The 26,324-nt window shown below is 43.2% G+C and overlaps 1 protein-coding gene across 3 annotated transcripts in view; it reads left to right on the top strand.

Annotated features, from left to right (window-relative positions):
• The window catches only part of Ambra1 (autophagy and beclin 1 regulator 1), a 208,358-nt gene that overhangs the window by 159,852 nt on the left and 22,182 nt on the right, over positions 1-26,324 (top strand). For all 3 annotated transcript variants that reach the window (XM_052722471.1, XM_052722472.1, XM_052722473.1), the window contains 3 exons: positions 3,270-3,380; positions 13,873-14,061; positions 15,106-15,260. In XM_052722471.1, the coding sequence (XP_052578431.1) occupies positions 3,270-3,380; positions 13,873-14,061; positions 15,106-15,260 (455 nt within the window). The remainder of the gene's footprint in view (positions 1-3,269; positions 3,381-13,872; positions 14,062-15,105; positions 15,261-26,324) is intronic.

Raw genomic sequence — 26,324 nt, forward strand, 5'->3', positions numbered from 1 at the left:
CTCTGTATTTGTTCCCATCTACTGCGGGAGAAAACTTCTCTGATGATGGCTGAGCAAGACATTGATCTATGAATATAGCAGAATGTTGTTGAGAATCATTTTATTGCTATGTTTCTTTAGCAGAACAATGGTGTTTGGTTTTCCCCTAGGTTTATGGCCTGTCTAGTCTCAGGTTTTGGCCAAGCAAGCAGTGATGGGTATGGGTTCCAGCTCATGGAATGGGCTTTAAATCCAGTTCAGATAGTGGTTGGTTACTTCCACAACTTTTTTTTTTTTTTTTGGTTTTTCAAGACAGGGTTTCTCTGTGTAGTTTTGCTGCCTGTCCTGGAACTCGCTTTGTAGACCAGGCTGGCCTTGAACTCACAGAGATCCTCCTGCCTCTGCCTCCTGAGTGCTGGGATTAAAGGCGTGCGCCACCACTGCCCAGCAGCTTCCACAACCTTTGTGCCACTGTTGTCCCAGTGTATCTTGCAGGCAGGACACCATTGTAGATCGAAGGGTTTGTAGCTGGGGTGGTGTTTACCTTTCTCCTCAGTAGTGTGCAGAGTGCCTTACAGTACTATGAACACTATTCAGTAAAAATGAAGGCTCGAGGTAGGCACCAGCTTGACTTCTCCACATTGAGTGAGTTATGTAGGTGTTGTCTTCAGCAATAGGACCTTATCAGTTTGTGGAGAGCAACCAATAGCTTTGCCAATAGCCTGGGTTGTTTGGGGTTTCCATGGGGCTCCTTTGGACAACAACTCTATTCGATGTAATTCATTCCCAGCACTGGAGGTTTCAGTAGGTGGCTAGAGACGTCTAATTGGGGCTTTGTCTCCACGTTATTTGGTGGTTCCATTTATATTTCTTTCATATATGCATAGAGTTTAAGAAGCTTCTTCCATGTTAGGTTTCCATATGACCTCTCAATTGGCCCTTAGTTTTACCTGTCCCTCCCTATATTCCCCCTCTTACTCCACATTCAGATTTTTTTTACATTTCTTTTACTTTGTGTGTGTGTGTGTGTGTGTGTGTGTGTGTGTGTGTGTGTGTGTGTGTGTGTACATGCCACAGCACAGATATGGAGTTCAAAAGACAACTTATAGGAGTCAGTTTTCTCCTTCACTGTGTGGATCTAGGAGATCAAACTCAAGCCTTTGGCCTTAGCAGCAAGTGGCTTACCTGATGAGCCATTTCACCAGCTCCTAGATATGATTATGATTATTGAAGGAGATTTTCTGTGTTAAAGGAGGGGTAAATATGCCCCTCGTGTGAATGGTATATAGATCATGGAGCCATCAGTAGGAATTTGAGGTCAGTGGCCACATTCATAACACCTGCAAATGCTGTGTTCCTTGTGCTTTTGGGTAGATCACAACTGTTTGGAAGTATGTTTGATTTTGCAAGACTTTAAATGTTTTAGGGCTATCAGCTTATTTATGAAAAATACAATAGTATTTTTCAACTTTTATTATCCTTCTCCCAAGACATTTTTCATTCTCCTTTCCGTGGACAGACACACACACACACACACACACACACACACACACACACACACACACACACACACAATGTGTATCCATGTGCTTGAAGGGGGAACTAATGAGATTATACTAAGTTTATGGGGCTCTTATTTTTTTATTCTTTATTTGTGTGTGGGAGGGGTGGAGAGAACTAGAGCATACACATCCTCCAGAGCACAGGCGGGGAGTCAGAGGATAACTTTGTCAGCTGGTTCTATCCTTCCACCTTCTTTTTGAGATGGGATCTCATTTCTGCTGCTGTACTTCCGCCTGATTCTCTCGGCCTCCCTCCTGCTGGAGGAGGGCTGAGATTACAGGTGATGACACCACTACACAGCTTTTTCTCAAATGAGTTCTGAGGAGTGAACTCAGCTCTTAGGTTTTTATGGTGAAGACTTTGGTCTGCTGAGCCATCTTCCTGGCCTAGAGGCTCTTATTATAGTTTTGGCCCATAAGCCAATTTTCACCTCCAAGAAGGCTATATTGGCTATCTTGAACCCACATAACCTAAAAGTGTCATCATCTAGGGAATGAACTATTATTTGTACCTTGTCTTACAATTTAAAACTGAGATAAGGATTGTTAAGAAACTAACACTGGAAAATAACTTCTGGTACAGTGGCCTGCAGCCCTTGGATAAAAGGAAAAGGAGTAAGTTTCTATATGTCATGGTTGCAGTTTTTCTCTTGATCATTTGAGAAAAGAATAATAAATGTAGCTCTATAACAGAAACAAATAGAGATGTTTTCACAGTGATATTCAGAGGACTAAGGCTAGGTGATGCTGCTGCATCCTGGCATAAAACTGCATTGTCCCAAGGCTAGTCAGCACTAACAGGATCTGCAGCTGAGAATACCATCTAGCCTGCTTTGCTCACAAGGATCTTCTCTTCCCCTAAGAAGGTTTGGTTCTGTCTGAATAAAAGGGTGGTTGTGTATGAAATGCACCTCAGAAGGAGGAGGAGGAAATGACATGTTCATGTAAATGAAATACAACTGCAAATTAAAGTGTCACCCTGTTAAAAAAAATCAATTTTTTATTTAATTGGTTACCAAGGAAAAAATGTCATACTGAAGTGTATATCTCAGGGAAAATTAAACTGAAATATTACAAGTGAATCTGGAATTCAAGGAAGTTCTTGAAGGGGGGAATTATAAAAAAAATTGCCTTAATAAAAATATTCTCATGTTACAAAGGTAGGCTCATAAATTTCTGCTGTGTTATATGCCAGCATTTCAAGAAATTAACAATTATGACCTCATTTGTTCTTTACTGCCTCCTCCAGTCACCATGTGTTGACTGCCTCTTCTCTGGAGGGAGCCTTCTTTTGAGATGGCTTATTAGGAGAAAGGTCATTTACAGAGGAGCAACTGCTTCTCCCAAAGAGTGCTGCATGCTACGCAGACATGCAGAATTGAAACCCATCTGCTCTTTCTGATCTCAGATTTCTTTGCCTGCATTTGTATGAAAACTCATCTGTCTCTTCAGCTGATATACATACTCCTAGACAGTGTATATTCAGGACCTGACACATTAAGTAATAATGGGAAGGACTTAGGAGTGGGGTTCCATTTCCATATAGAAATGTTTCTTGTGAAAGGTTGTGTCTAGTTTCTCTTCTCAGTGACTTGCCATTCAGATTTCTCCAGCTCTCTTGAGCTTTTCTCCTCTACTAATTCCTGTGTTCCATTCCATTCTCCGTGGAAAAACAGAAAAAGAATGCAGTATAGTCTCATGTGCTCCCTTTGTCTTCTCTGTCACCAGGGGCCGTGATTGGAGACGGACAGTCTGCTGTGGCCAGTAACATTGCCAATACTACCTACCGGCTTCAGTGGTGGGACTTCACAAAGTTTGACCTTCCAGAGATCAGCAATGGTGAGTCAGTGTGAAACTGGAGCGCTGATGGCTGAGGTGACAGAATAGTAAACAAACTGAAGTAGCACTGGGTTGTCTGTCTCTTAGTGAGTTGTCGATGGCCACACACTATTTCTAAGCTCCTATCCTCAGCTACCAGTTAAGCAATTCAAAAAACAGTTCAGGGGAAATGTCCAGAGCAAATCTCCCCTGAGCAGTTTGTGGAGAAGTTCATAGAGACTAAAAGATAGATGGAGCTAAGAGAAGACAAAGTGAATGTAGGATTTATGAGCTACATCTGTGACTCTGGAGAAATGTTGTAGTGACTTTAGACTTGTTGACAAATCCGGGTCTCAGCAAACCAAATGAGTTGGTATGGTTAATACCCGATTTACAAAAGTTTCTGACTGGTAAATGTTTCTTTTTAAAGAAATCCATGGCCCCATTGTTCAGCACTGTAGACATTTCCTCTGCCTAATGTAGGACTGAAGCATTCCTGAGAAGTGGCATCAGTGTTATGTTTCTATTCTTTCGCATAACAAGCCATCACCGTTTCTTTCCTTTGATGTCGCTTTATCTCATTGGTCTTGTTTCTGCTGCTGCATCTCCATACAGTCTGTCCACTGCCTTTTAAATGGGCAGTCCTCCGGCAGTCTGGAAGTGCACTGCCCTAGTCCTCCGGCAGTCTGGAAGTGCACTGCCCTAGTCCTCCGGCAGTCTGGAAGTGCACTGCCCTAGTCCTCTGGCAGTCTGGAAGTGCACTGCCCTTTACTGCTACATCTTGCCCTTCAGACCAAACTTCCGTAGATTCCTTTTTTGTTAATGTGGTTTCCAATGTGTTCTTCTCCCCCTTTATCTTTGGAGGTGGGGTGAAGCAAAACAGATCAGAAAATTCATGATACGAGCTAATACATAATACAGTGATGTTTGGTACAGATTCTAGCAGCTTTTTTGAAGTTACTGTTGCATTTACAATAACTTAAAATCCCTTGATAATTGTTAGTAAGCCAAAATTCAGCCATTCTGTACTTGTGTGTGGTTGGATCTTTTGAAAATTAAGACCAGTTTGTATTATCTTCCTGTCATTGCCATTCAGAACTTTGATCTGTTCTCTTTCAGTCTTTGGAATCATCTGCTAATTTGATAAACATCCCTTTTCAGTCTTTCTTCAGATTACTAGAAAAAATGGTCAGTCAGTCGGGAAATTGCATTAAGCCTTGGGGCATGTTTTGGACTCCGCCTGGATCAGCTCTGGAACATGAATTATTAGTACTTGAGCTTCACATCTAAAGCTCTTCCCTGTTCAGAACAGTTTCTCGGGGCTGGAGAGATGACCAGCACTTAAGAGCACTTGCTAATTTTCCAGAGGAGTAGAATTCAGTTTCCAGCACCTTGGGAAACTCACAAGTGCCTGTAACTCCAGGGGATCCAGTGCCCTCTTTTGGCCTCTGAGGGCACCCACACATACATGATACACATTCATACAGAATGTACACATGCTAGGCATGGTGGCTCAGCCCTGGGAGGCAGAGTCAGGCAAATCTCTGAGTTCAAGCCTAGCCTGATCTACAGAGCAAGTCCAGGACAGCCAGGGCTGCACAGACAACTTGTCTTGATAACTCCTCTCCCCAAAAAATATATACACACATATACATAAATAAAAAGTAAAATAAATCTTGTAAATAAATACTAAAGACTGTAACTCTGTATAGTGCAGGCCAGCCTTGACCTGACTGTCCTGCCTTAGCCTCCAGTGTTAGGGCTGCAGGCATGCACACTATGACTGTTGGAAGCTCTCCTGTTTTCTGTCTTATGTAAAGTATTGTAAGAGTTTATAGATACCTTGAAATAATTAAGATATTTTTATCTGTATCATTTTATGATATGCCAGTTTTAGTATTCCTGTCAGACAAGGGAAATGAGGTTAAATTTTCATGCTTTGTTCTTAGTGAATCCTAAGTAGCAACCATCCATTTTATTCTAAGTACCCCTAAGCCACATAATCTGTTCTTTTGTTTGTTTAGTTTTTGTTTTATTTATTACTCTATGTGTGCTTGTGCACACAGATGCGGGTATGTGCATGCCATGGCACATGTTTATAGGTCAGAGGACAGCTTTCAGCAATCAGTTCTCTTCCACCATGAATTCTGGAGGTCATGCTCAAGTCATCATGTGTGTGAGGCAAAGTGCTTTCCCCATGGAACCATCTTACTGTCTGGTACACAAATCTGTCCTTCAACTCTACTAAGAATCCAAAGGAGTCTGCCCTTCTCTTGTTGAAAACTCATTTGCTTTTTCATATGTAGATTTCTAAGCCATATCATATTGGCCTTAGTTTATTTACAGATATTTTGATTTTTTACATTGTTTATCTTATTATTACTTAAATTAGATAACACATAATATAGTCACCACTCAAAACTTATTAAGAGGATATACAATAATAAGTTTCTAGCCAGGTGAGGTGTTGCATGCCTTTAATCCTAGCACTCAGGAAGCAGAGGCAGGCGGATCTCTGAGTTTGAGGCCAGTCTGGTTTATATAAAGCATGTTCCAGGACAGCAGTGGGTGTTACACAGAGAAACCCCATCTCAAAAAAAAAAAAAAAAAAAGCAGAAGTTTCGATAGGTAACCACCATCAGTTTCAGTTCTTACATATCTCTTGGAAGATACTGTATGTATGTGTAAGCAGTTGCAGACTAGTGCTTCCCACCTTTTTTTATGTGATCTAAATGACAACATGCTATATAACATCTTCTGCACTTCTCTTTCTGTATGGTGTATCTCAGTGATCTTCCATATTGCTGTAAAGAGTTTACTCGTGTGTGTGTGTGTGTGTGTGTGTGTGTGTGTGTGTGTGTGTGTGTGTGTCTCGCACACATGCAGAGGCATAAGCAAGATGTCAGTAGTCTTCCCCAATTGCTTTCCCTCTTACTGCCTTGAGACAGGTCACCATGTCTGCCTAGTCAGAAGGCTCTCAGGATCTGCAGGTCTCACTTGTCAATGCTGTGGTTATAGCATACTTTTCCATGACTCTAGGCATTTAAAGTCAGGTCATAATACTTCCAGGGCAAGTGCTCTTACCCACTGAGCTGTCTCTAGTGCCTCTTGTCTTCTTTAGAGATAGGATCTTACTTTGTATCCCAGGTTAGCCTGGAGCTTGCAGCAGTCCTCTTGGCTCTGCTTCCTGGAGTGCTGAGATTATAGGCATGAGCTATCACTCCCAGTGGCAGCTGCAGCTGCTGCTGCTATTGCTGCTGGTGCCAGCAGCCCCCACAGCTGCCACTCCTCCTCCTTCCCTGCCCCGCACCCTCTTCTTCTCTTTTGAAAAAATAGCTACCTAGTAATTCATTGTAACCAGTGTCCTGTTAAAAGACTTTGGAGTTTCGAGTCTTACTGTACAAGCTGCTACAGATTGTCTTTTTCATATGTGTCAATAAGAGAGCTACTTTGAAATCCAAAACAGTAAGGTGCATTTGTAATTTTGGTGGATATTACCTTATCGCCCTCTATACAGATTGTGCCAAGTAATAGTCTCATCTATAGGTTTTGTTTGTTCTCCCCCACCCCCAAACAATTTTTCAAAGACTGGCTTTGAATTCAGAACAGTGCTCTCGCCTTGGCCTCTTGGAATGCTTGGGACTGCGAGTGTGAGCCACCATGCTTGCCCCACCTCCCCGAAGCCCAGAGTCTTTCAGAGTGCTCAGTCTTATAAACAGTTGCTGAAGGAGTGTGTTACCACAGGTGGGCATATTGGTGGACTTGATCGGTTAAAGACTACTACAAGAGCATGTATGGTTCTGCACATCCTTGATGGTACTGCCTTGCCTTGGCTGCCCATGTGCTTTACCTCTTTCTCTGCATGTTACTGTTTTTTTTTTCTCCTTAGTAATTCTGCAGAAGTTCTTTATAAATTGGAAAATTAACTTATAATAGGAGTTTCTTGTCATTTTTCTTTTGACTTTGTTGAAGGTTATTTTTGTCATAGAACTTATTTTAAGTCAAAATTATATGCCTTTCCTTTTATGGTTCTTAGGCTTTGTGTCATCAAGATCATTTCCTACTTTTATATTTTAGTTTTATACATTTAAATCTTTGATTCACTAGGAAACTTAGTTCCAGATGACCAACTGCTATGCTTTCAATATGGACATTAAAGCCAACTTTATTTTTTTGGGCGGGGGGTATTAATATGCACCCTAGCTATCCTGAAACTCTCTGTGTAGACCATGTTGGCCTCAAATTCACAGAGATCTGCCTACCTCTTCCTCCCAGGATTAATGCCAGGATTAAACGAGTGAGCCACAACACCCAGCAGGTTCCTAGTTTTTACTTTTAACTGTTTTAAGTATACCACACATGTGTAGTTATAGTCTGGATCTTGGTAAGATTTAGTCAATAAATTGGGACTCTGTGTTGTTGTAGGATTCATTTTTCCAAGTTATCTGCCTCCTACTAGAGGGTAGCTTTTGGTTTTGGAGCTATGCCCATGCCTGGAAGCCTTTGACCCTTAGTTTTATTTATGGGTTCAACTGGCACCAAGTTGCTGCTCAGATGATTTTTCTGCATCACATTTAACTCTTTTTTGGAAGTAGGTTAATGATTCTTGCTACTTGTTTCTCTCACTTGAGATTAAGGGACCTAATGAATTCTTACCTGGGAGATGCCTAGAACTTGATGAATAAAACTTTGCCTTAGCCGGGTGGTGGTGGCGCACGCCTTTAATCCCAGCACTTGGGAGGCAGAGGCAGGCGGATCTCTGTGAGTTCGAGGCCAGCCTGGGCTACCAAGTGAGTTCCAGGAGAGGCTCAAAGCTACACAGAGAAACCCTGTCTCGAAAAACCAAAAAAAAAACAAAACAAAACAACAAAAAAAAAAAAAAAAAAAAAAAAAAAAAAACTTGCCTCATGTAGATTTTTATTTATGTGTGTGAGTGTCTATGTATGTATATGTTCTGTGTGTTCAGGTGCCTGCAGAGGCCAGAAGAGGGTGTTGGCTCCCCTGGAGCTAGAGTTCCAGGAAGTTGTGAGCTGGGTGAGTTGGGTGATGAGAACTGAATCCATACCCTCTAGAAGAGCAGCAAAATGTTCTTAACCACCACCGGCCATCCTCTAGCCCCTCATGTAGGCTTTTTATACTACTTTATTGAACAACAACAAAAAAAGAGAGGGAGGAAGAGGAGGAAAATGCCAATTAAATTTCACTCATAAGGATTTTTTGTTTGTTCGTATTTTGAGACAAAGGCTCTTATCCTGGAACTCACTATGTAGACCAGGCTGTTTTTGAACTCACGGTGTTGTATTTTAAAAACAGCGGGAGAGAGACCTTGGTGGGTTAGAGTCGAGAGACCCCACAGTGGGTGAGAGAGAGACACTCACTCACGTGGAGTTTTATTGGGGGGGAGGGAAAGGGGACGCAGAGCAGCCTCGTAGGGGGGAAGAGGGGAGGGAAGAGAGAGAGTGGGCGGGGACTGAGGAGAGAAGAAGAGACAGGAAAGGGGGAAGAGGGGAGGTGCACACGTGACCTCGACCTTGTGGGAATTGAAGAGGAAGAGAAAGAAAATAGGCAGGGTCCCACCTTTTATGAGGGGATGCAGCGCACGCGCAGAGAGACCACGCAGGAATGAGTGCATGACTCTGTCAGGACCCTGAGCAGGCCAAGGTACCACTTGTGTACTGGCAAGCATATTTGCTCAGGGATGACCCACCCTATCAGGTCCCCAAGGGGCGGGTGTGAATGCTAACACACCAAGATCCACCTGCCTCTGCCTCCCAAGTGCTGGGATTAAAGACGTGGTCCGTCATACCCGACTCACTCTGATTTTTCAGAGTAAACTCTTCCTTGGTGAATGGCTTTGATCACTAAGGTATCCCGGAAGCAGAGGTTGTAAGATCTAGTGGACGAGTAGTCTAGTACAGGGCAGACACCACAGGGGATGTGGTGACTGATACCTGTAAAGCATGTTTATCATGCCATCTGGAGCTCTGGTCTGCTGTAATTGGAGGGACTCACGGATGTAGCCAAGAGGAAATTTTGCTTCTGATTTAAACCCTCCTGGGTTTTCCAAACTGTGTGTGATGCATTTGTAAAGTACTGCAGCTGCCAATCATTCCTATGGCCTCATCTGAACAGCAGTAGGCAACTCATGGATCTTTGTACAAGGTGTTTGTTTATAGTTTACAGATCTGATAGGAAGGCAGAGCCCTCTGCTTCTCCGGGCATCATTATTTCTAGTCCCTTCTGTCCCCTGCTAAGGTATTTTCACTTGGAAATAATTTCTAATTGAGACAGTATTGTATTACAGAGTCTAAAACATGGCTTCCTGCTGTCTCCTTCATCATTGTTTTTTTGAAGGTGCCCCTGAAGTTCTTGGGTTTTTTGTTTTGTTTTGTGTTTGCTTTTTGATTGGTTGGTTGGGTTAATTTTGAGAGCCACTTTTGTTACTCTGGCTGACCTGGAATACACTGTGTAGATCAGGATAGCCTCAATCTTGCTGCAGTCCTTCTGCCTATTCCTCCCCTCATCCCTCAGTGATTATCGACGTACACTGCTGTGCTTGGCTTCCTCTGAACCTCTTAAGCAGTTTCGGTTTTGCTTATTTTTTTTTTTTTTTTTTGTAACAGGATTGAATTCAGAGCCTAACACATATAAAGTAAACATTCTCCCATTGAGTTTTGTCCCCAGTTCTTAAGCTAGCTGTCCTGTCATTGTTTCCCGTATGTTTTTTACCACTAAGGGACAACCAGTTGCTGAGTTCTCAATTGTGGTCCAAGACTTGCAGCATCAGAGACACCTAGGGCCTTGCTGGAGATGCAGTCTTTCAGACTCTCTCCATCATTCTTAAGGTGTCACTGACCTTTGTTGTAGTTGGTGAGCTGCATGACAGAGTGAGGTGTGGAACCTCAACACAGTTTTCCAGTGTTGTGAGCTGCCAGTGGCTCAGGCTGTATTTCACTCACATCTTTCTTCCTACCTACTTACCTTGTTGCTGAATCCAAAAAGGGATGAGTTGTTCTTTGCCTTTAGAACATTACTTTCCTCCACCCAAGGAAAGTAGCAGAGGTCCAAGAACTGTTGATGTGCATATTAACTCATTGAAATTTCAGCCTTGTGAGGGGAAACTGCACACATGAATTAAAGTAGTGGCCACTGACTGTTATAACTGACGGTTTCTGTTTCTACACTGGGAATTATTCAGCAACAAACAACAAATGTAAACTGCTAATTGGAGCTTTGAAATAAAAATAAAATTGTAAAGCTACTGCTAGGTGCTGTTTATAATGGAGCTACCATATTCTCCTGTGCCTGCTACATGCCTTTACTAGGGTAGAAACACAAGCCCAGGTAAATGGATCACTAGCTGGTTTTTTTAGCTCACTACAGTCACCAGAAGCTGTGATGAAATTGAGTAGAGTTGGAAGAGGGAGCAAAACTTGAGAGGTGGCCATTGATTTGGCATTATCACAAGATAATGCAAATACAAACGTGGTGGCTTGGCATTGAGGCTGACAGATGCTTTTTGTCCATCTGCCCAGTTTTCACAGGCTTTGAACCAAAGCTTTCCAGAAGAAAAATCTTATTTTCTTCCTCACCTCTCAACCTTATCATCAGTTAGTTACTTTTTAAAAGATGTTAGTAGTTTAAGGTCATTATGGTCCCTCCCCACCTCTAGGTGGTAATGGGATTGAACCAGGGTATTATGTATGCAGCCAATGTTCTGCCACTGCGATATCCCCAGCCCTCTGTTACTTCTGTAGTTAGGTCTCACTAAGTTGTTCAGGCTGGCCTAGAACTCTCTGTAGCCCAAGCAAACCTTGAACTTGCCATCCATCTGCCCCAGCCTTCTGAGTAGCTGAGAGTATAGGCCAGGGCCAGCAGGTTCAGCTCATTATAGACGTCGTTTTTACCCAAAATACATGTTAATATATACAAGCTAGATCTCTGTACCAACGAGACAGATGAACCATCATGCATATTGGGGACATTGAGTATAGGTACAATGGCAATTGTGCAAAGTAGTCTAGAGAACCTTATATTGCCTTCCTATTCTCAAGACTTACTAATATGTTTAAGATTTATTTTTATTTTTATTCATATGTATTTGTGTTTGTGTGTGTATGCTTATAAGCATGCAGGTGCCCACAAGTGCCAGGAGAAGGTGTCAGATCCCCTGGAGCTAGAGTTACAGGTTGTTGTGAGCCACCCCCATGTGGGTTCTAGGAATCAAACTCAGGTCCTGTTGTGCAAGACCTATAACTGCTGAGCCATTTCTCCAGCCCCTCTACTTAATGTTTGTTATTTCCTATTCTCCTTGCCTTTGGTGACATGTGTCCAAATTGTTAATTTTGTTGTATTTTATTGAGGATTAGGCCTACATCAAGATTAGAAAAGCAGACCGGGCAGTGGTGGCACACGCCTTTAATCCCAGCACTCAGGAGGCAGGGGCAGGTGGATCTCTGTGAGTTTGAGGCCCACCTGGTCTACAGAGGGAGTTCCAGGACAAGCTCCAAAGCTACACAGAGAAACCCTGTCTCGAAAAACAAAAAAACAAAACAAGATTAGAAAAGCAAACTGGTGGCTTGGTAGTGGTGGGGCACACCTTTAATCCAGCACTTGGGAGGCAGAGGCAGGCGGATCTCTGTAAGTTTGAAGCCAGCCTGGTCTACAGAATAAGTTCCAGGACAGCTAAGGCTACACAGAAGATGTGTTCAAAACAAAACAAACAACAACAAAAAAAAAAAGAAAGAAAGAAAGAAAAAAGAAAATGGACTCACTACTGAAGCTTCATATAATTCTTTATTGTTTTGTCCTCGACTGGAATCATGTAGTTCCAGAGAAGGAGATTGCCATATTTTTGGCAAAGGGCTTAGGACCCTGTGTCAGGAGCAGACGGTCCCATGCTAACGAGATAAATCTAGCCATACAGACTGGAGCAGATGGTGAGTTGGGAGCTGAGCAGCAGAGAGGCCTAATGGTGATAGCAGTAGTATTTGGATGTCATTATTTTATTAGTTAGCAAACAGAGCCAGCCTCAGTTTTATGTGTAATGGTGCTGTAGGTGTCAGCCCCCAGGGATTGGCACAACAGCCTAATCATGTGTTCTGATGTCATTTTTTTTTCTACTCTGTTATCTCCGTAGCTTTGTTAGCAACACATAGGGAAAGGGGAACAAACCCAATTTTACAAATCACTCTTAATCTGCAGTCCCATAAGCCTTTTTTAAAAGTCTTGGTTTTGTTTCCTTGGCTGGTTTCCCTTGCCATCGCACTCCTATATTTTGGCTTATTGGAATATATTACCTGGATCTGATGAGGGCAGCTGAGCTTGGCCTGGCTTTGCTCTTACTTTTTAACTTTAATGCCTCTGGTAGAGGACATCTCTTTCAAGTAAGAGAACAAGTATAAAGTCACTTTACATGGAGTGGAACTAAGTGAAACAAAGCTCAGGAACTTGGCCTGTTTGCATGTGTCCTACTGTTCTGCTTGTGTGGGTGGTAGGTGGACCCTTTTGTCCCAGCCTCACATCAAGGATAAACCACTTTCCCTTGGCAGAGACTCCCACAGTGCAAACACAGAGGGTTTTCAGTTCAAATGCAAACCAAAGTAGACAGTCCTGTGCTAGCCAACATCTCATTAGTCCCTACAGGCAGAGTGGGGTCTCCTCCCCAACTCTAGCCTCTAGCTTCGAACTTTGTTTCCTCAGCAAGTCCAGTCTCCTGCCTTGTCAGCCCAGTGCTTTATTCTTGATAACTGTCGATGTAGGTGAAGACTGCCTGGAGATAGTGGTTCATAATATCTTGTCTAAGAGGCTGAGAATATAATGAGAGACAGAACTCCCAGGCCCAGCTTTGTTTCTCCTTTTCCTCTGTGTGGAGCTGGGCATTTGTGTTCCTGGAGAGACAGACACAGTTTCTGAAATGACTTCCTTCTCTCTGAGATCACATAGCAGGTTCTGAGGAGGGTTACTGCCTGTGTCCTGTGCTCTACCTGTGTCCCTTTATTTTAGAATCAGTAGATTTGTGTTTTCATTTATCTTGATTTCATACTTTGAACAATAACAGCAGTGAAGCTGGGTGGTGGTGGTACATGCTTTTAATCCCAGCCCCCAGGAGACAGAGACAGGAGGATCTCTGTGAGTTCAAGGCCAGCCTGGTCTAAAGAGCAAGTTCTAGGACAGCAAGAGCTATACAAAGAAGCACTGTCTCCAAAAACAAAAACAAAAAAACCCCACAGCGGTGGAGTGGCTCTCCAGGGCATTTGTTAGTAACCTTTACTGAGACTCAGCTGGTGGCTGTGGTGGTAATGGACTGTCCTATAGTTCCTACTAAGTGGTAGATGCACGGGTCCTTCCTGCCTCGCCTGTTTCCTGCTTCCTAACATTTTAATTTAAATAAGACAGCTTGCCCCATTTCTAAAGAGGATTCACACCCTTAGAGAGACTCAACAACATCTTGGTCTCAGAATTTCTAACAGCACAGTGTTGAAACTTCTCTTCTTTTCTTTGTCCAATGCAGCCTCCGTCAATGTCCTGGTACAGAACTGCAAGATCTACAATGATGCCAGCTGTGACATTTCTGCAGATGGCCAGCTCTTGGCAGCTTTCATTCCGAGCAGCCAAAGGGGCTTTCCTGATGAAGGCATCCTGGCAGTGTATTCCCTGGCCCCCCATAACTTGGGGGAAATGCTCTACACCAAGCGATTTGGTAAGGAATAGGAAACCCAATCTAATGGCAGAGTTGACGCTGATGCCTTGGCATAGGCATTCCTAGGTGAGGCATGGCGTGCATGGGTGATTGGTCACGTACTGCCTGTGCCTTCACTGAGGCACAGGCCAGGGAAAGATTGCTTTTCAGGAATCTTGGCTAGAGCATTACGGAAGAGTCTCCCAGTAAGAGTTCTCCCTGGCACAGTAGCATCACCAGTGTGCTTCTGTTGCAAAGGCAACAATAAGGAAGGAGCTTTTTAGTTGCGGCGTGGAAAGCTGGGCAAACACATATACTGCAAGGCAGTTTGGCTTTCTAGTATGTGTGTTCTTAATCCAAAAATTTTACTCCTAAGGAAATATTCTGCACTTCTAGAGAAATTATCAGAAAACTACAAAGATTTACATACAAGGATGTTTACACCATATTAAAGAGTAGCTTAAATAAATGACTGTACAGTGATAGTATAAAATACATTAGCTTTAAAACTGCTCTTATGAGGGGGCTGAAGAGATGGCTCAGAGGTTAAGAGCACTGACTGTTCTTCCAAAGGTCTTGAGTTCAATTCCCAGCAACCACATGGTGGCTCACTACCATCTGTAATGAGATCTGGTGCCCTCTTCTGGCCTGCAGGGATGCGTGCAGACAGAACACTGTATACATAATAAATAAATAAATAAATCTTTAAAAAAAAAAACTGCTCTTATGAAAGGTTATTTAGTGATGGAAAACATTTGTAATGCCTAAGTGAAAAAGATTTCAGACCAGTGCTTAGAGTACGCACGCTAGCAGTCTTCTCAAGTTATGAGAACCATGGCTGGTATTCAGCAGTGCTAAGTCTGTGCATTGTGTGCTTGTGTGCATTGTACTTCACTCAGTGTGTGCACACCTTCTCCTTTCACTGCTCACTGCAATCCTGGAACATCACCTGAGCACGATCAGAAGATAGGAAAATGGGAGAAAAGGAGAAAGGACTGCATGAAAGTTGTTTCCATGGAATGACAAGAATTCTGGGAAATGTGACTCTCTTCTGTTGGCCCTCAGGTCCCAATGCCATTTCTGTAAGCCTGTCTCCAATGGGCCGATACGTAATGGTGGGCTTGGCCTCACGAAGGATCTTGCTGCACCCCTCCACAGAGCACATGGTAGCCCAGGTCTTCAGGCTGCAACAGGCCCATGGTGGTGAGACCTCCATGAGGGTGAGTGCCATTGCTTATGTCTCTCCTGAACTTGGCAGGGTAATGAGGGACTATGATGTGATTTTTCTAGTCAGGACCAGCACCATCATGATCCTAAAGAAATGCTGTAGTCCAGGTGACCCATGAGCAGTATATCTCACCTTTAAAATATCAGAACTATTGAAAGTCATGAACTTTTGGCCATGCCTGTTGACACTGTCCTATAAACTCAACTACTCAAGAGGCTGAGACAAGAAGATTGTAAATTCAAGGCCATCTGGGCTACTTAATGAGAAGTTATATCTTGGTTGTATACTTGCCTAATGTGTGAGAGAAACTCCCCAACACCAACAAACACAAGTCAGGAACTTTGTCACCCCCAAGATTATGAACTGCGTTACCCAGAGTATAGGCAGCTTCTCTGCTCTGAATTGTGACACACCCATTTTACCAGCAGAGCAAAAATCCCATTTAGGACCACTCTTGTCTAAGGCATGCCTCTCTTGTGTGGCCATGAAAGCCTTTTGGGTGCAGTGTAGTTAGTTTCTTTCTGGACTAAGCCTGACTAGTGTGGCTAACTGAACTTCCCATATCCTGTCGGGGCTTATTTGCCAAAGGTTTTGTCAAGGGAAATCAAGCATTTGAACACTTCTCTAGTTAAATAGTATTTAAGCTCTGTTCTGACCTAAGAATCGATGAATTAATTCCTCAGTAACTTGTATAGTGTGTGCCATTTATAGTTGGACATACTTGCCAGTTTTGTTGTTGTTGTTTTGTTTTTGTTCCCTTTAGCTGTGTGCCGTGTGTGGTTAATCTAACCCAGCTGGGTTCAGTGTAAGTTCTTTAAGGATGGAGTCCCCAGGGCCCTTCATTTAGTGCTGTGCTTGTAGAGGTTTGTTGATGCTTGGGCTAGGAAGCATTTGTTGTCAAGAAAAAAATTAGAGATAAGACCATACCATGCCAAGTGATGGAAGGGTGTGCTTGGTGTGGTCCTCCTCTGCTGGCCTCTTCTCCCTCTGCCTATATATATACATATATACGTGTATATATAATCTTTTGGCTGACTTTACTGAATTGCTTTCTAAACTCCCTGAACCCGGTAAGGTTCTTTCTTTAGAGAACTGATTGCTCCCACCACTCTGCTGAGTGCGTACCGTTATGCTAATACTCATCTCACAAACCTGCAGTTGTTCCTATGTGCTGGACTTGAGCTCCTTCAGAGAGCAGGGGCCATATCTGTTTTCTCTCTGAGATCCAAGTACCTAGGAGAGAACCTGATGCACAGTAGAAACTAAATGACTAAAAGAGAGTCTCAAGAAAGCGTCCTCACCCCTTCCCATCTTCAGGTGGTAACTATCAGAACCAGTGACATCCTTGAAAACCTCTGAAAGGTGCAGCAGCAAGGCAGTCTGCTTTTGCTGTCGGGACAGGAGAGTTCTGGTGCTTGAGCTCTGTTTGGGTGAGAAAGAGAAGACCGTGGCAGTTCACCAAGATTGTTTGAACTAGACAGCTGAGGTGGAAGTGGAGTTTGAGTGTAGTGTTCTTCTTTGGCTGGTCATACACAGACATAAAAGCACCTGCTGTCTACTTGTCACCACCTACATCCTGGTCCCAACAGGTCTTCTAACTAATAGTTAAAAAAAAATTTTTTTTTTTACTTCCTTATAGATTTTATTATAGTAATGCTAATAGATGTCCCCAGCTATTTTCAAAAGCCATGCCTCTTGCCCAGGTCCTAGGCAAAGCTTATCAGCCCTCCATCATTTTCATACGGAACCAGAAATACCTGGTTACGGTCAACTAGCTACAAGCAAAATCTAAGGTGTCTTTTGTCATATGAGGCCAGAGGGAATTTGGTTGGAGGATTCTGTTGAGAAGATATTCTGATACAGTAGGTCCATGGCTGTCTGGCTGAGGGACTGACTCATGGCAGCTAGCCAGCTGTGTGCCTCATGCAAGCAGCTGTTTCTGAGCATGCCACCCAACCCCCAATGAGGCTCTTTGATTCTCAATAAGTATGATCTGTCATTAGGTGAGAAAACTGAAGTGACTGGAAAAATCTCATTGGGAAGCATTCCTCTCACCAAGAGGATTAGGTATCTCAACTAGATTTTGCTCAATCTGATATCTACTGACTCTGGTTTCTGGGTTTTGAGGTCTTGGTTGCTCCTACATTCAAAAAAACCAAAGCATTCAGCAAATGTCCCTCAACTCACTCTTTAGTGGAAAGAAAGTCGTGTGTGTGTGTGTGTGTGTGTGTGTGTGTGTGTGTGTGTGTGTGTGTGTGTGTATGTGTGTGTGTTGCTAGGCATTGAACTCAGGGCTTCACACATGCTAGAGCAGCCTGGCATTCTTTAGTTGAACTATGTCATCCTTTAAAGTACTAGAATTTTGTTGACAGGGACTGAAGTATCTGTCTCTGTCTCTGTCTCTGCATAGATTAGCATGGGTGCTTCTCTATCTGAAAGTTAGCTTTGCCCTTGAAAGATGCTTGTGTGGAGGAGCCTAGAGCTTCTCTGCCCTGCATTCCCTCATCTTTGGAATTACTTCTTGGATTCACTGTGATAATATTCAAAGAGGTGAATGTGTTGTACCAACAGACATTCCCAGGGGAAAATCCTCCAGGGTATTGATTTATTTTACTTCTCACTAAGTGATGTCTCTCCCAGGAGATGATCTCTTACAGGATCCCATGTGAAATCTCTTTTGTAAATGAATTGCTAATTGCTCTTAGCCTTGGTGTGCTTATTCTAAGCAGTTCTTCAGACCTCTAGATCAGTGATTCTCAATAGTGGTCCTTGGACATTGGAACTATAGCTCCTGAGTAACAGGGTCCCTCTTAAACACAGATTCACTTTAGACTTACAGTCAGAAGAAGAATGAGTTCTGGTGATTCCAGCTATTCAAAGGCTGAATCAGGATTGTGAGTTTGAGGCCAGCCTGGTCTATTATGAGGCCTTGTCTCCAAAGAAAAAGTATTTAAAAGATATAACAGTGGTGCAGTATCTGGTGGGTTTGTTTTTCTTTTTTGTTGTTGTTTTGGTTTGGGGGGCTTTTTTGGTTTTTTTGAGACAGGGTTTCTCTGTGTAGCCGGGCTGTCCTGGAACTTGGACTGTAGATCAGGCTGGACTGGAACTCACAGAGATCTATCTGCCTGCCTCTGCTTCCCGAGTGGTGGGACTAAAGGTGTGGGCCACCACTGCCTGGCATCTCCTTGCCCTTTTACTTGAGATTTTGGAAGACAATTTTATTCCCATTATGTCTTCAGCTCTTTATATATACTTCTGGTGTAGCTTGGTAGGATGGAGCTGGTAAAGACCAGAACTGCTCTTAACTTCATTGCCGCTCAGTCTAGCCAGGTCTCAGAGCTTTCCTCTGTTCATCGTGATAGGAGGGCATGATGGAGCAGAGCAGTTACATCAGGGCCCACATCCAGCCTTTTGGGTGCCTGTGCTTCACCTCCCGTCTTTTTCCAGTTGTTGCTGCTCTCCAGGCTTCTCTCTTAACTGGCTGTAGCTCTTCAAGTCTTTGCTTCCTCATGTTGAGTCATCAGTTCTGTCCTTATTTCTAGGAAGTAGGGTCCTTTTAGTGTCCCCCTTCCTGCTTTCTGAGACTCCTATAATTCTGATAATAGGCAGAACAGGAAGAATGGACCCAGGCTCCTGTCCCCACCCTTTCTGTGTCCACCAGACAGAACCCTGCGCTGGAGTTGCTGCTCTCTGTGACTCCGCCTTTGCTGTTTGATCCCCTTTCCCTAGAGCCAGTGAGGGCTTTTTGTTCATTTCTGTTTTGTTTTAAGTTAGGCTTTTAGAGATTGCTGAGCTGAAGTTTTGCTGAATTCCCAAAACACTAAACTGCCTGTGTTCCCTCTCAGCTTTCATTTTCTAATTGGAACAAGGCACAATATTGTAACAGAAAACTGCAATTAATTTTCTAAAATAGTGGCAACTTGCACATTATAATAACTTTGGTTGTAACCAAGTGAAAGCATAATAACAAAATTACTAATGAAGCCAGAAATAGTCATATACCAAACTGTTCTTCCAGTTTGTGTCATGTAAGCCCCATGTTACTTAGGGAAAGAGTAAAAAGTCAGGGCTGGGGCAGGGGGCTCGAGGAAAGAGTTCTGCTAGGCATTCTCAACTATAAGGATTAGTGTCTTCCCAATGGGAGTTCACATGTCATGCTGTTTTCCCCAAGGCATGGGCTATCCTTCCCCAACAGATGGAGATTTTGGGCAAATGGTTTAGAGCTGGAGGTCGGTGGTACAGTGCTTTTTCAGCTTGTGCAAAGCCAGATTCCATCCCTGGCACCACAAGGAGAAAGAGCTGGGAAACAATCCTCAGCACAGTAGAGGCTCTAGGAACTTGACGCTCAGTGGTGCTGGCTCACACCCAATCTCCTTTACCATCATTTGACTTGGTTTCGGGGGGTATCAGTCCATTTATTGACATTTTTTCTTTATGTAGTAAAGCTGTATTTAAGAGTTAAATGTTGCTCAGACAAATTAGTAATGTGGAAGATGTATTACAATGCTTGTTCGTATTTTTATGAAATCTAGGACCTACCATTAGACAGGCACCCTACCACTGAGCTATATCCCCAGGCCTAGAAATTTTTGTTTGTGTTTTTCATTTGTTTGTGATGCTAGCTAGAGATTGGACACAGAACTCAGAGCCTGCACATGCAGAGTAAACAATCTACCCCTGAGCTACACTCCATTCCTTCTTGGTTTTATGAGTTCTATCTACTGTTTAGTGAACTCTCATCTGGTATACTTCTATGGTTCTCCTATTATCCATCTTTCAGATATTTTCCAACAGTTGAGAAATTGATGGCTATTCCATATCCTAAACTTTCTCGGTCATGCTAGCCATCATCCTAGAGATAGTGCCTTAGAAAGCTTAAGGACTAGAACTGAGCCAGGAATGGTACACCCCTGAACCCAGAACTTGGGAAGTAGGAGTAGTAGGAAGAGGTTTGAGGCTGTGGAATAGCTCAGCAGGTAAAGGCACCTGCCACTAAGCCTGACCCTGACCCTGAATTCAGTCCTGGGACCCACATAATAGAAGAAGTGCCCTCAGAGCTCCTCAAGCATACTGTGTCATCTCCTCTCTCTCTCTCTCCCCCACCCCTAACAAATGTAAAAAACATTTTTAATGAGTTTAAGACAAGCCTGGGCTGTATGAGACCCTGACTCAAAAAGCAAAACAATGTCAGTAACAACAACAAAAGACGAACAATTGGAAAGACATAGTGTGCAGAGTGCTCATCTTTCTGAAACTACCATTGTAGCTTAGACTCTGGGTCTGGGGGGGCTCTTGCCATCAGTCCTGCCTGCTTAGGTGTGGGCTCCTCTGAGCCATCCTACTTTTATTTTCATGGGTCTACTCTTCACTAAGGTGTCCCCTCCCCTGCCTCGTGGATAATCCTACTCATCTCTGAACTTCGGGATTTTAAAACTTCGGTTTTCAAAAGCGATCCAGAATTCTGGCTTGATGAAGAATGCTCAGAAGGTCCAGGGGTCTGAGCTGCTTCTTTATCTTGGGGAAGCAGGTCTGGCCTTTTAGTAGTGGGGGGAGCAAATTCTGAAATTACACTTTATTTTTGTGTCTTAGAAGGGTACCATTTCTTCAAGGGGAGATTAGGACAGAAGCAAGACGGCTTTGTTGTCAGAAATGATTTACTCCTTCCCAAGATTCTGTCCTCATTAATTTCCTTAGAGCTGCCTGTCAGTTGATTAAAAGCTGCTTCCGCTGCAATTATCTTAAAGTTGACTTCTGCGATGTAGCACAAAGCATCTATCCTCAAAAAGTTCCTTTCTTCAGAACATTGTAGAAAAGGGGGAGGGGCAAGTTAAAAGTCAGAGGTGTCTGTGATGTGATTTGTCACAAGAAGGGAGAACAAAATACAAAATTAAAAATAACATAACTTCCATCAAAGCTATTCGTTCAGGAGAATTTTTCCATGACATAATCATACAGCTCTGATGAGCCCTCTCGCCCCAACCCTCACCCCACCCCAACCTCATTTATTTGGTTTTTCAAGACAGGGTTTCTCTGTGTAGCTCTGGCTGTCCTGGAACTCGCTCTGTAGACCTGGCTGGCCTCAGATTCAGAGATCCGCCTGCCTTTGCCTCTCAAGTGCTGGGATTAAAGTTGCACTCTGCTGCCACCACAGCCACCACCATCACCACCGTCCCACCCTCTGGGGTCTCTTAAGGAGAATGGAGTCTGTACTCCACTCTAGTCTTTTCACAAAAGGAAACTGGTTATGCCTCTGTAGGTATTAAACTGAAACTTTTGGGACCCAGGGAGCACTGAAATAAGAGTTTATACTGGGGATATGGCTCAGTAGGAGAGCACTTACCTAGCATGTGAGAGCCCTGGGGTCAGTCGCCAGTGGTGAGAGGGGAGGCCGGGTGTTCCCACCACCACCTACAGTGAAGTTAGATAGCAATTCTAAAATGCCCCTAAAACCAAGATCTAAGAGTGTTTTGTAACAAAAAAACAAGGGAAAGAAAATGTGAGTTCACATTGGATCTACATTTATAAATAAGAAGGGCAAAATTATGCTGTGAAACTAGAGCTGTTGCATCTGGATTGGAGGGAGCAGTGGCCATAGATGTTTCTGTATAAATAGTCAGGATAGATAACATTGGTGTTCACCATGTGTAAGAACTGAGTCAAGGTTTCAGTATACGTTCAGGAGTGTGAGAGAGGGTAGTGTGAGAGAGGGTCTTTCAATGTCTAATTAATGACTTTCCTCCTCCCTCCACTCTTTGAATTAAATTTAGGACATCTCAGAATTTTTCTGTAAGTCCTGGTACTTTGCTCGATTTAGGAATATAGCAATGAACAGAGACCTCTGTGCTTCTCAGTTTAATGCTTTGCTACTGCTGCTGTTTTTGTTTGTTTAGTGGTAGGGGTTGTGGTTGAGACCATCTTGCTATGTAGCCTGTGCTGGCCTTGAACTCATGATCCTCCTGTTTCAGCTTCCTAAGTTCTGGGATTTCAGGTGTGTCCCACCATGCCAGACCAAGTTCCATCTCCAAGATCTTTATTGTATTTGACACCCAGGAGACATGAGTTGTTGGCTTGCTTCATGAATGTGAGTTACCTTGAATTCTGTGTGTTATGTGCTTCCCTGGCCCTGCATGCACATATAGTCTGTTCACCACCGTCAGTGTACACAGTTTATCGCATTGTACAAAGGTATTAATAAGGATCTTCCTTTAGAAAATAGGGAGTGTCTTGTTCATTTTCATGATTCTGCTATTCTTGCTTTGACTAAATAAAAAGAAGAAAATTAACTAACTTGGTATTCTGATCATTGTCTGCAAATAAACACTTTATTAGTCTTTGGTTTTTTTCGAGACAGTTTCTCTATAGCTCATCAGATCGTGAATTTATGATCTTTCTGCCTCAGTTCCCAAAGTACTAGGATTACAGCATGTATCACCATATCAGGCTTTAAATAACTACTTTAAAAAAGATAGACTTGGAGGCTGGAGAGATGACTCAGTGGTTAAGAGTACACACTGCTGTTGCAGAGTACCATTGTTCAGATCCCAGCACCATATTGGATGGCTCACAAGCATCTGGAGCTCTATAGAGTTCAAGGGGATCTGATATCTTCCTCTAGCCTTTTGAAGCACATAGATACACACGCACGAACACACACACACACACACACACACACACACACACACACACACACACGAACACAAGTAAGTAATAAGATAAATTTTAGTGGGGGGGGGGGCTAGAGAGATAGCTCAGCAGTGAAGAGCACTTGCTGCTCTTCAGGAGGACCTGAGTTCACTTCCCAGTACCCATGTCAAATGGCTCACAACTACCTGTGAATTCAGCTCCAAGAGATCCAACAACCTCTTCTGGCTTCTGAGGGCATCTGAACACACATGGCATAGTCACACACACACACACAAACCCACAATGTTTAAAAGAAAATTTTAATCTACACCAGGAGTGTTGGGGAGTAGCTAAGTGACAAAGTGTTTGTCTAGTATTCACAAGGCCCTGTGTTTTCTCTTTAGCACACAAACATAAATAAGCAGGACTTGGAGCTAGCATATGGAATTCAGGTTTCTTAAAGAGGATTCTGGGCATGTAATCTAAGTGATAGAACACTCACCTATAATCTGTGGAGTTCTACATTAGATCCTAGAGCCACAAAAAGAAGGCTAAAACTAAGCGTGGTGATACTGCCTAGATCCAACATCTCAGAGGTTGAAGCAGGGGGTTTTAAATTTCAGGCCAGGTTAGGCCACATTGCCAGCTCAAACCTCTCAAAAAATAAAATAACGATATTGCGCCTCCCTCTGCCTGCCCTGGAATATGTGTTTCTCAGCCTTCGATAAAGTGTGCTCATCTATTTTCAGTGGAACAGTCAACTGTTTCTTGCCATCTACTTTCCACTAATCTTTCCCATCTTCATAGAGAATTGGTTTTCTTTTAATCACCTTCTCATAAAAACTTAAAACCTCCTATGCTTTCTAATAGGTTTTCCATTCTTATAGCCCTTACTCTATGCACCATGGTGTGCCTGTCACCTCTACCCAGGACCCTTCTATCCTCCGTGTCTCCTTTCTTGAACCAGCTTCAGTTATCTTAAGGCAAAGCAAACCCACCAGCTGCACTAGACCTCTAGCCATCACTACAAGATTCCAGCTTCACAGATGATGTACATAAAAGAACCACGAAGTGTTTTCTGCTAGCTTCTTAGCTGGCTGACTCTGAACAGTGCAGTTTGTGTCTAGGCCTAATGGTCTGGGTTTTATTGACATGCAGTAGAAAAGAAGGGATCTTGTTAAAGACTGTAGCATGTTTTTCCTGTGTTATGTTGTGTTTTGGGACAGGCATTTACAGAGCCTAGCTTCTCTAGAACTATATATGCTATAGTACAAGCAAGCCTCAAACTTGAAATCTTCTTGTCTCTACTTCTGTAATGCTAGGATTATAGTACACACCACCATACCCAGCTTCCTCTGAATTTTAAAGGTTTTCCATTGACCTTTCATTATTTTCTAATACTCTCCTTAAATAAGAAATAAAGCCCTCAGCCATACAGTGGTGGCACATGCCTTTAGTCCCAGTACTGGGAAATGCAGAGGCAGAAGCAGTTGGATCTCTGAGTTTGAAGCCACCCTGGTCTACACAGCCATTTCCAGGACAGGACAGCCAGGCCTACACAGACAATCCCTGTCTTGAAGGAGAGGGAGGGAGGGAGGGAGGGAGGGAGGGAGGGAGAGAGAGAGAGAGAGCGCTTTTAGTTTTGATCTGGTGACTTTCTTTTTTGTTCCTACTGTAGTTTGAGGAATGGATAAGAAGGTGTTACAGGGGTTGTGTTGGACCCTAGAAGTGGAGGAATCATAATCTTCCTCTACTCCCTTAGAACTGTAAAGATTTGGTGACTTGGCCCATTCCCTGTTGATGTGCTGAGACTGTATGGATGCTAAAATCTATTCCTTCTAGCGTATTGATTCTCATTTCCTTTATAGATGATAGACAAAATGAGAAAGCTGTACTTCATGAGGGGAGATGTGCTGTTAGCACCTGTCATGTTCAAAGCATTAGCTAAAGCAGGTGAAACTAGGACTTTTCAGACATGAATCAGTGGTTCAGTTTTGTATTCAGTCTTGCATAGGGTCCCCAGGTCCTCATAATTCTCTTCCAGTGTCCTAGAATTAGGTTAGTATAGCTCATAGGAAGTCCTTTTTGTCATGGAGATTGGCAGACTACTGGCTTGACTTTTCACACATGCTGGGGAATTTTAGGACATTTGAATGGTGTTAAGGAAACCTTTCTTTGAACTGTATCTGTGGAACCTCAGCTGAGGCAAAGCTGTCCCCTGCCCATACTGAATCAGATGCCCTATCAATGCAGATGAACTTGATTCACAAAGCCTGTCCCCGTTGCAGTCTTGGAAGAGCCTCACAGCCAACCTGGTCTCTGATGTAGACAGACGAATGGCAGAAACCACACATGGTTCAGGAGTAGCTGGAGCTACCGAACTTTCTGTCAATTTGGGGAAATTTTTGCCTAGATAATTTTCTCATCTCCAGGACTGGTTACTTGTGAGACACATGAGGGACACTGAGAGCTGTCTAGCTCTAGCCAGGGAAAGGAGTAGAAACCCCTCAAATTCTTTTGATTAGACTGGCTCTCATTGCTAAGGGCCCTTGAGTTGCATGGATGTCTGAAAGGACCTAGAAGTCAGAAATCCCATCCCCTGAATCTTCTAGGCATTTATCTCCCTCTGTGCTCATCTCTCTTCTACTCACCCTCATGCTTCAATGTGGTGAGGAAGCAAGAGATTATCAGGAACGCTGCAGGATGCTTAATGTTCATAGGACATTCTTCTGGCCTCCTGCCACAAATTAGGATTTAGCCTAATCCCCAAATGTTGCAGGTAGGAGGCCCTTGGAGCTGCCCCTTCAGTTCTGCTTGACTCTGACTTGGGAAAGATAGGCTAGAGCCAGAGGACAAATCTACATCCCCATGACTCTTAGGATCACACTAGTTGTGACCTGGCTAGTAGTGTCTCAGGAGTCTCACCTTTAATTACTAGTTCTATTACTGTCCCTCCATCCTAAGCCTTGTCTGTCCTAAGCTAGGTTTACCTGTCATACTGGCCCTTTGGGAAATTTTGTCCCCAAAACAAGTTGCTGTTGTAAGAAGGAAATTGATAGTGTTTGTTTAATCCTTCTGCAGCAACAGATAATAAATAGAAGGTAAACTTGTGAAATATAATAGGTTTGCTTGCTGCTTTTCCTGGTCTGGAAATTTTCTAGGAGAAGTTTTTCTTGTTTTACTTCTTTGAGAGTCCTATCAGAAATTTTCAGGCAACCCTTAAATTAACCATCTGCTTTTCAAAAGCCTTAGCATTTTTCTTCTTACAAGGCCTCTTTCTTGTCCCTTCTGCTCTATTCCCTAGGATTACAAGTTATTGTATTTTTAGGGAAATTTTGTTGTGAAGCCCCTACAGAGCTGCACAAGCCTGACCCCAAGGCTTCCTCCCTGAGTTCAACTTTACCATCATTCCTCCTTTAAACAGATTAAATGG

Source organism: Peromyscus californicus, unplaced genomic scaffold (genome assembly GCF_007827085.1).
Source record: "Peromyscus californicus insignis strain IS unplaced genomic scaffold, ASM782708v3 Scaffold_7__1_contigs__length_154581171, whole genome shotgun sequence".
Lineage (NCBI taxonomy): Eukaryota > Metazoa > Chordata > Mammalia > Rodentia > Cricetidae > Peromyscus > Peromyscus californicus.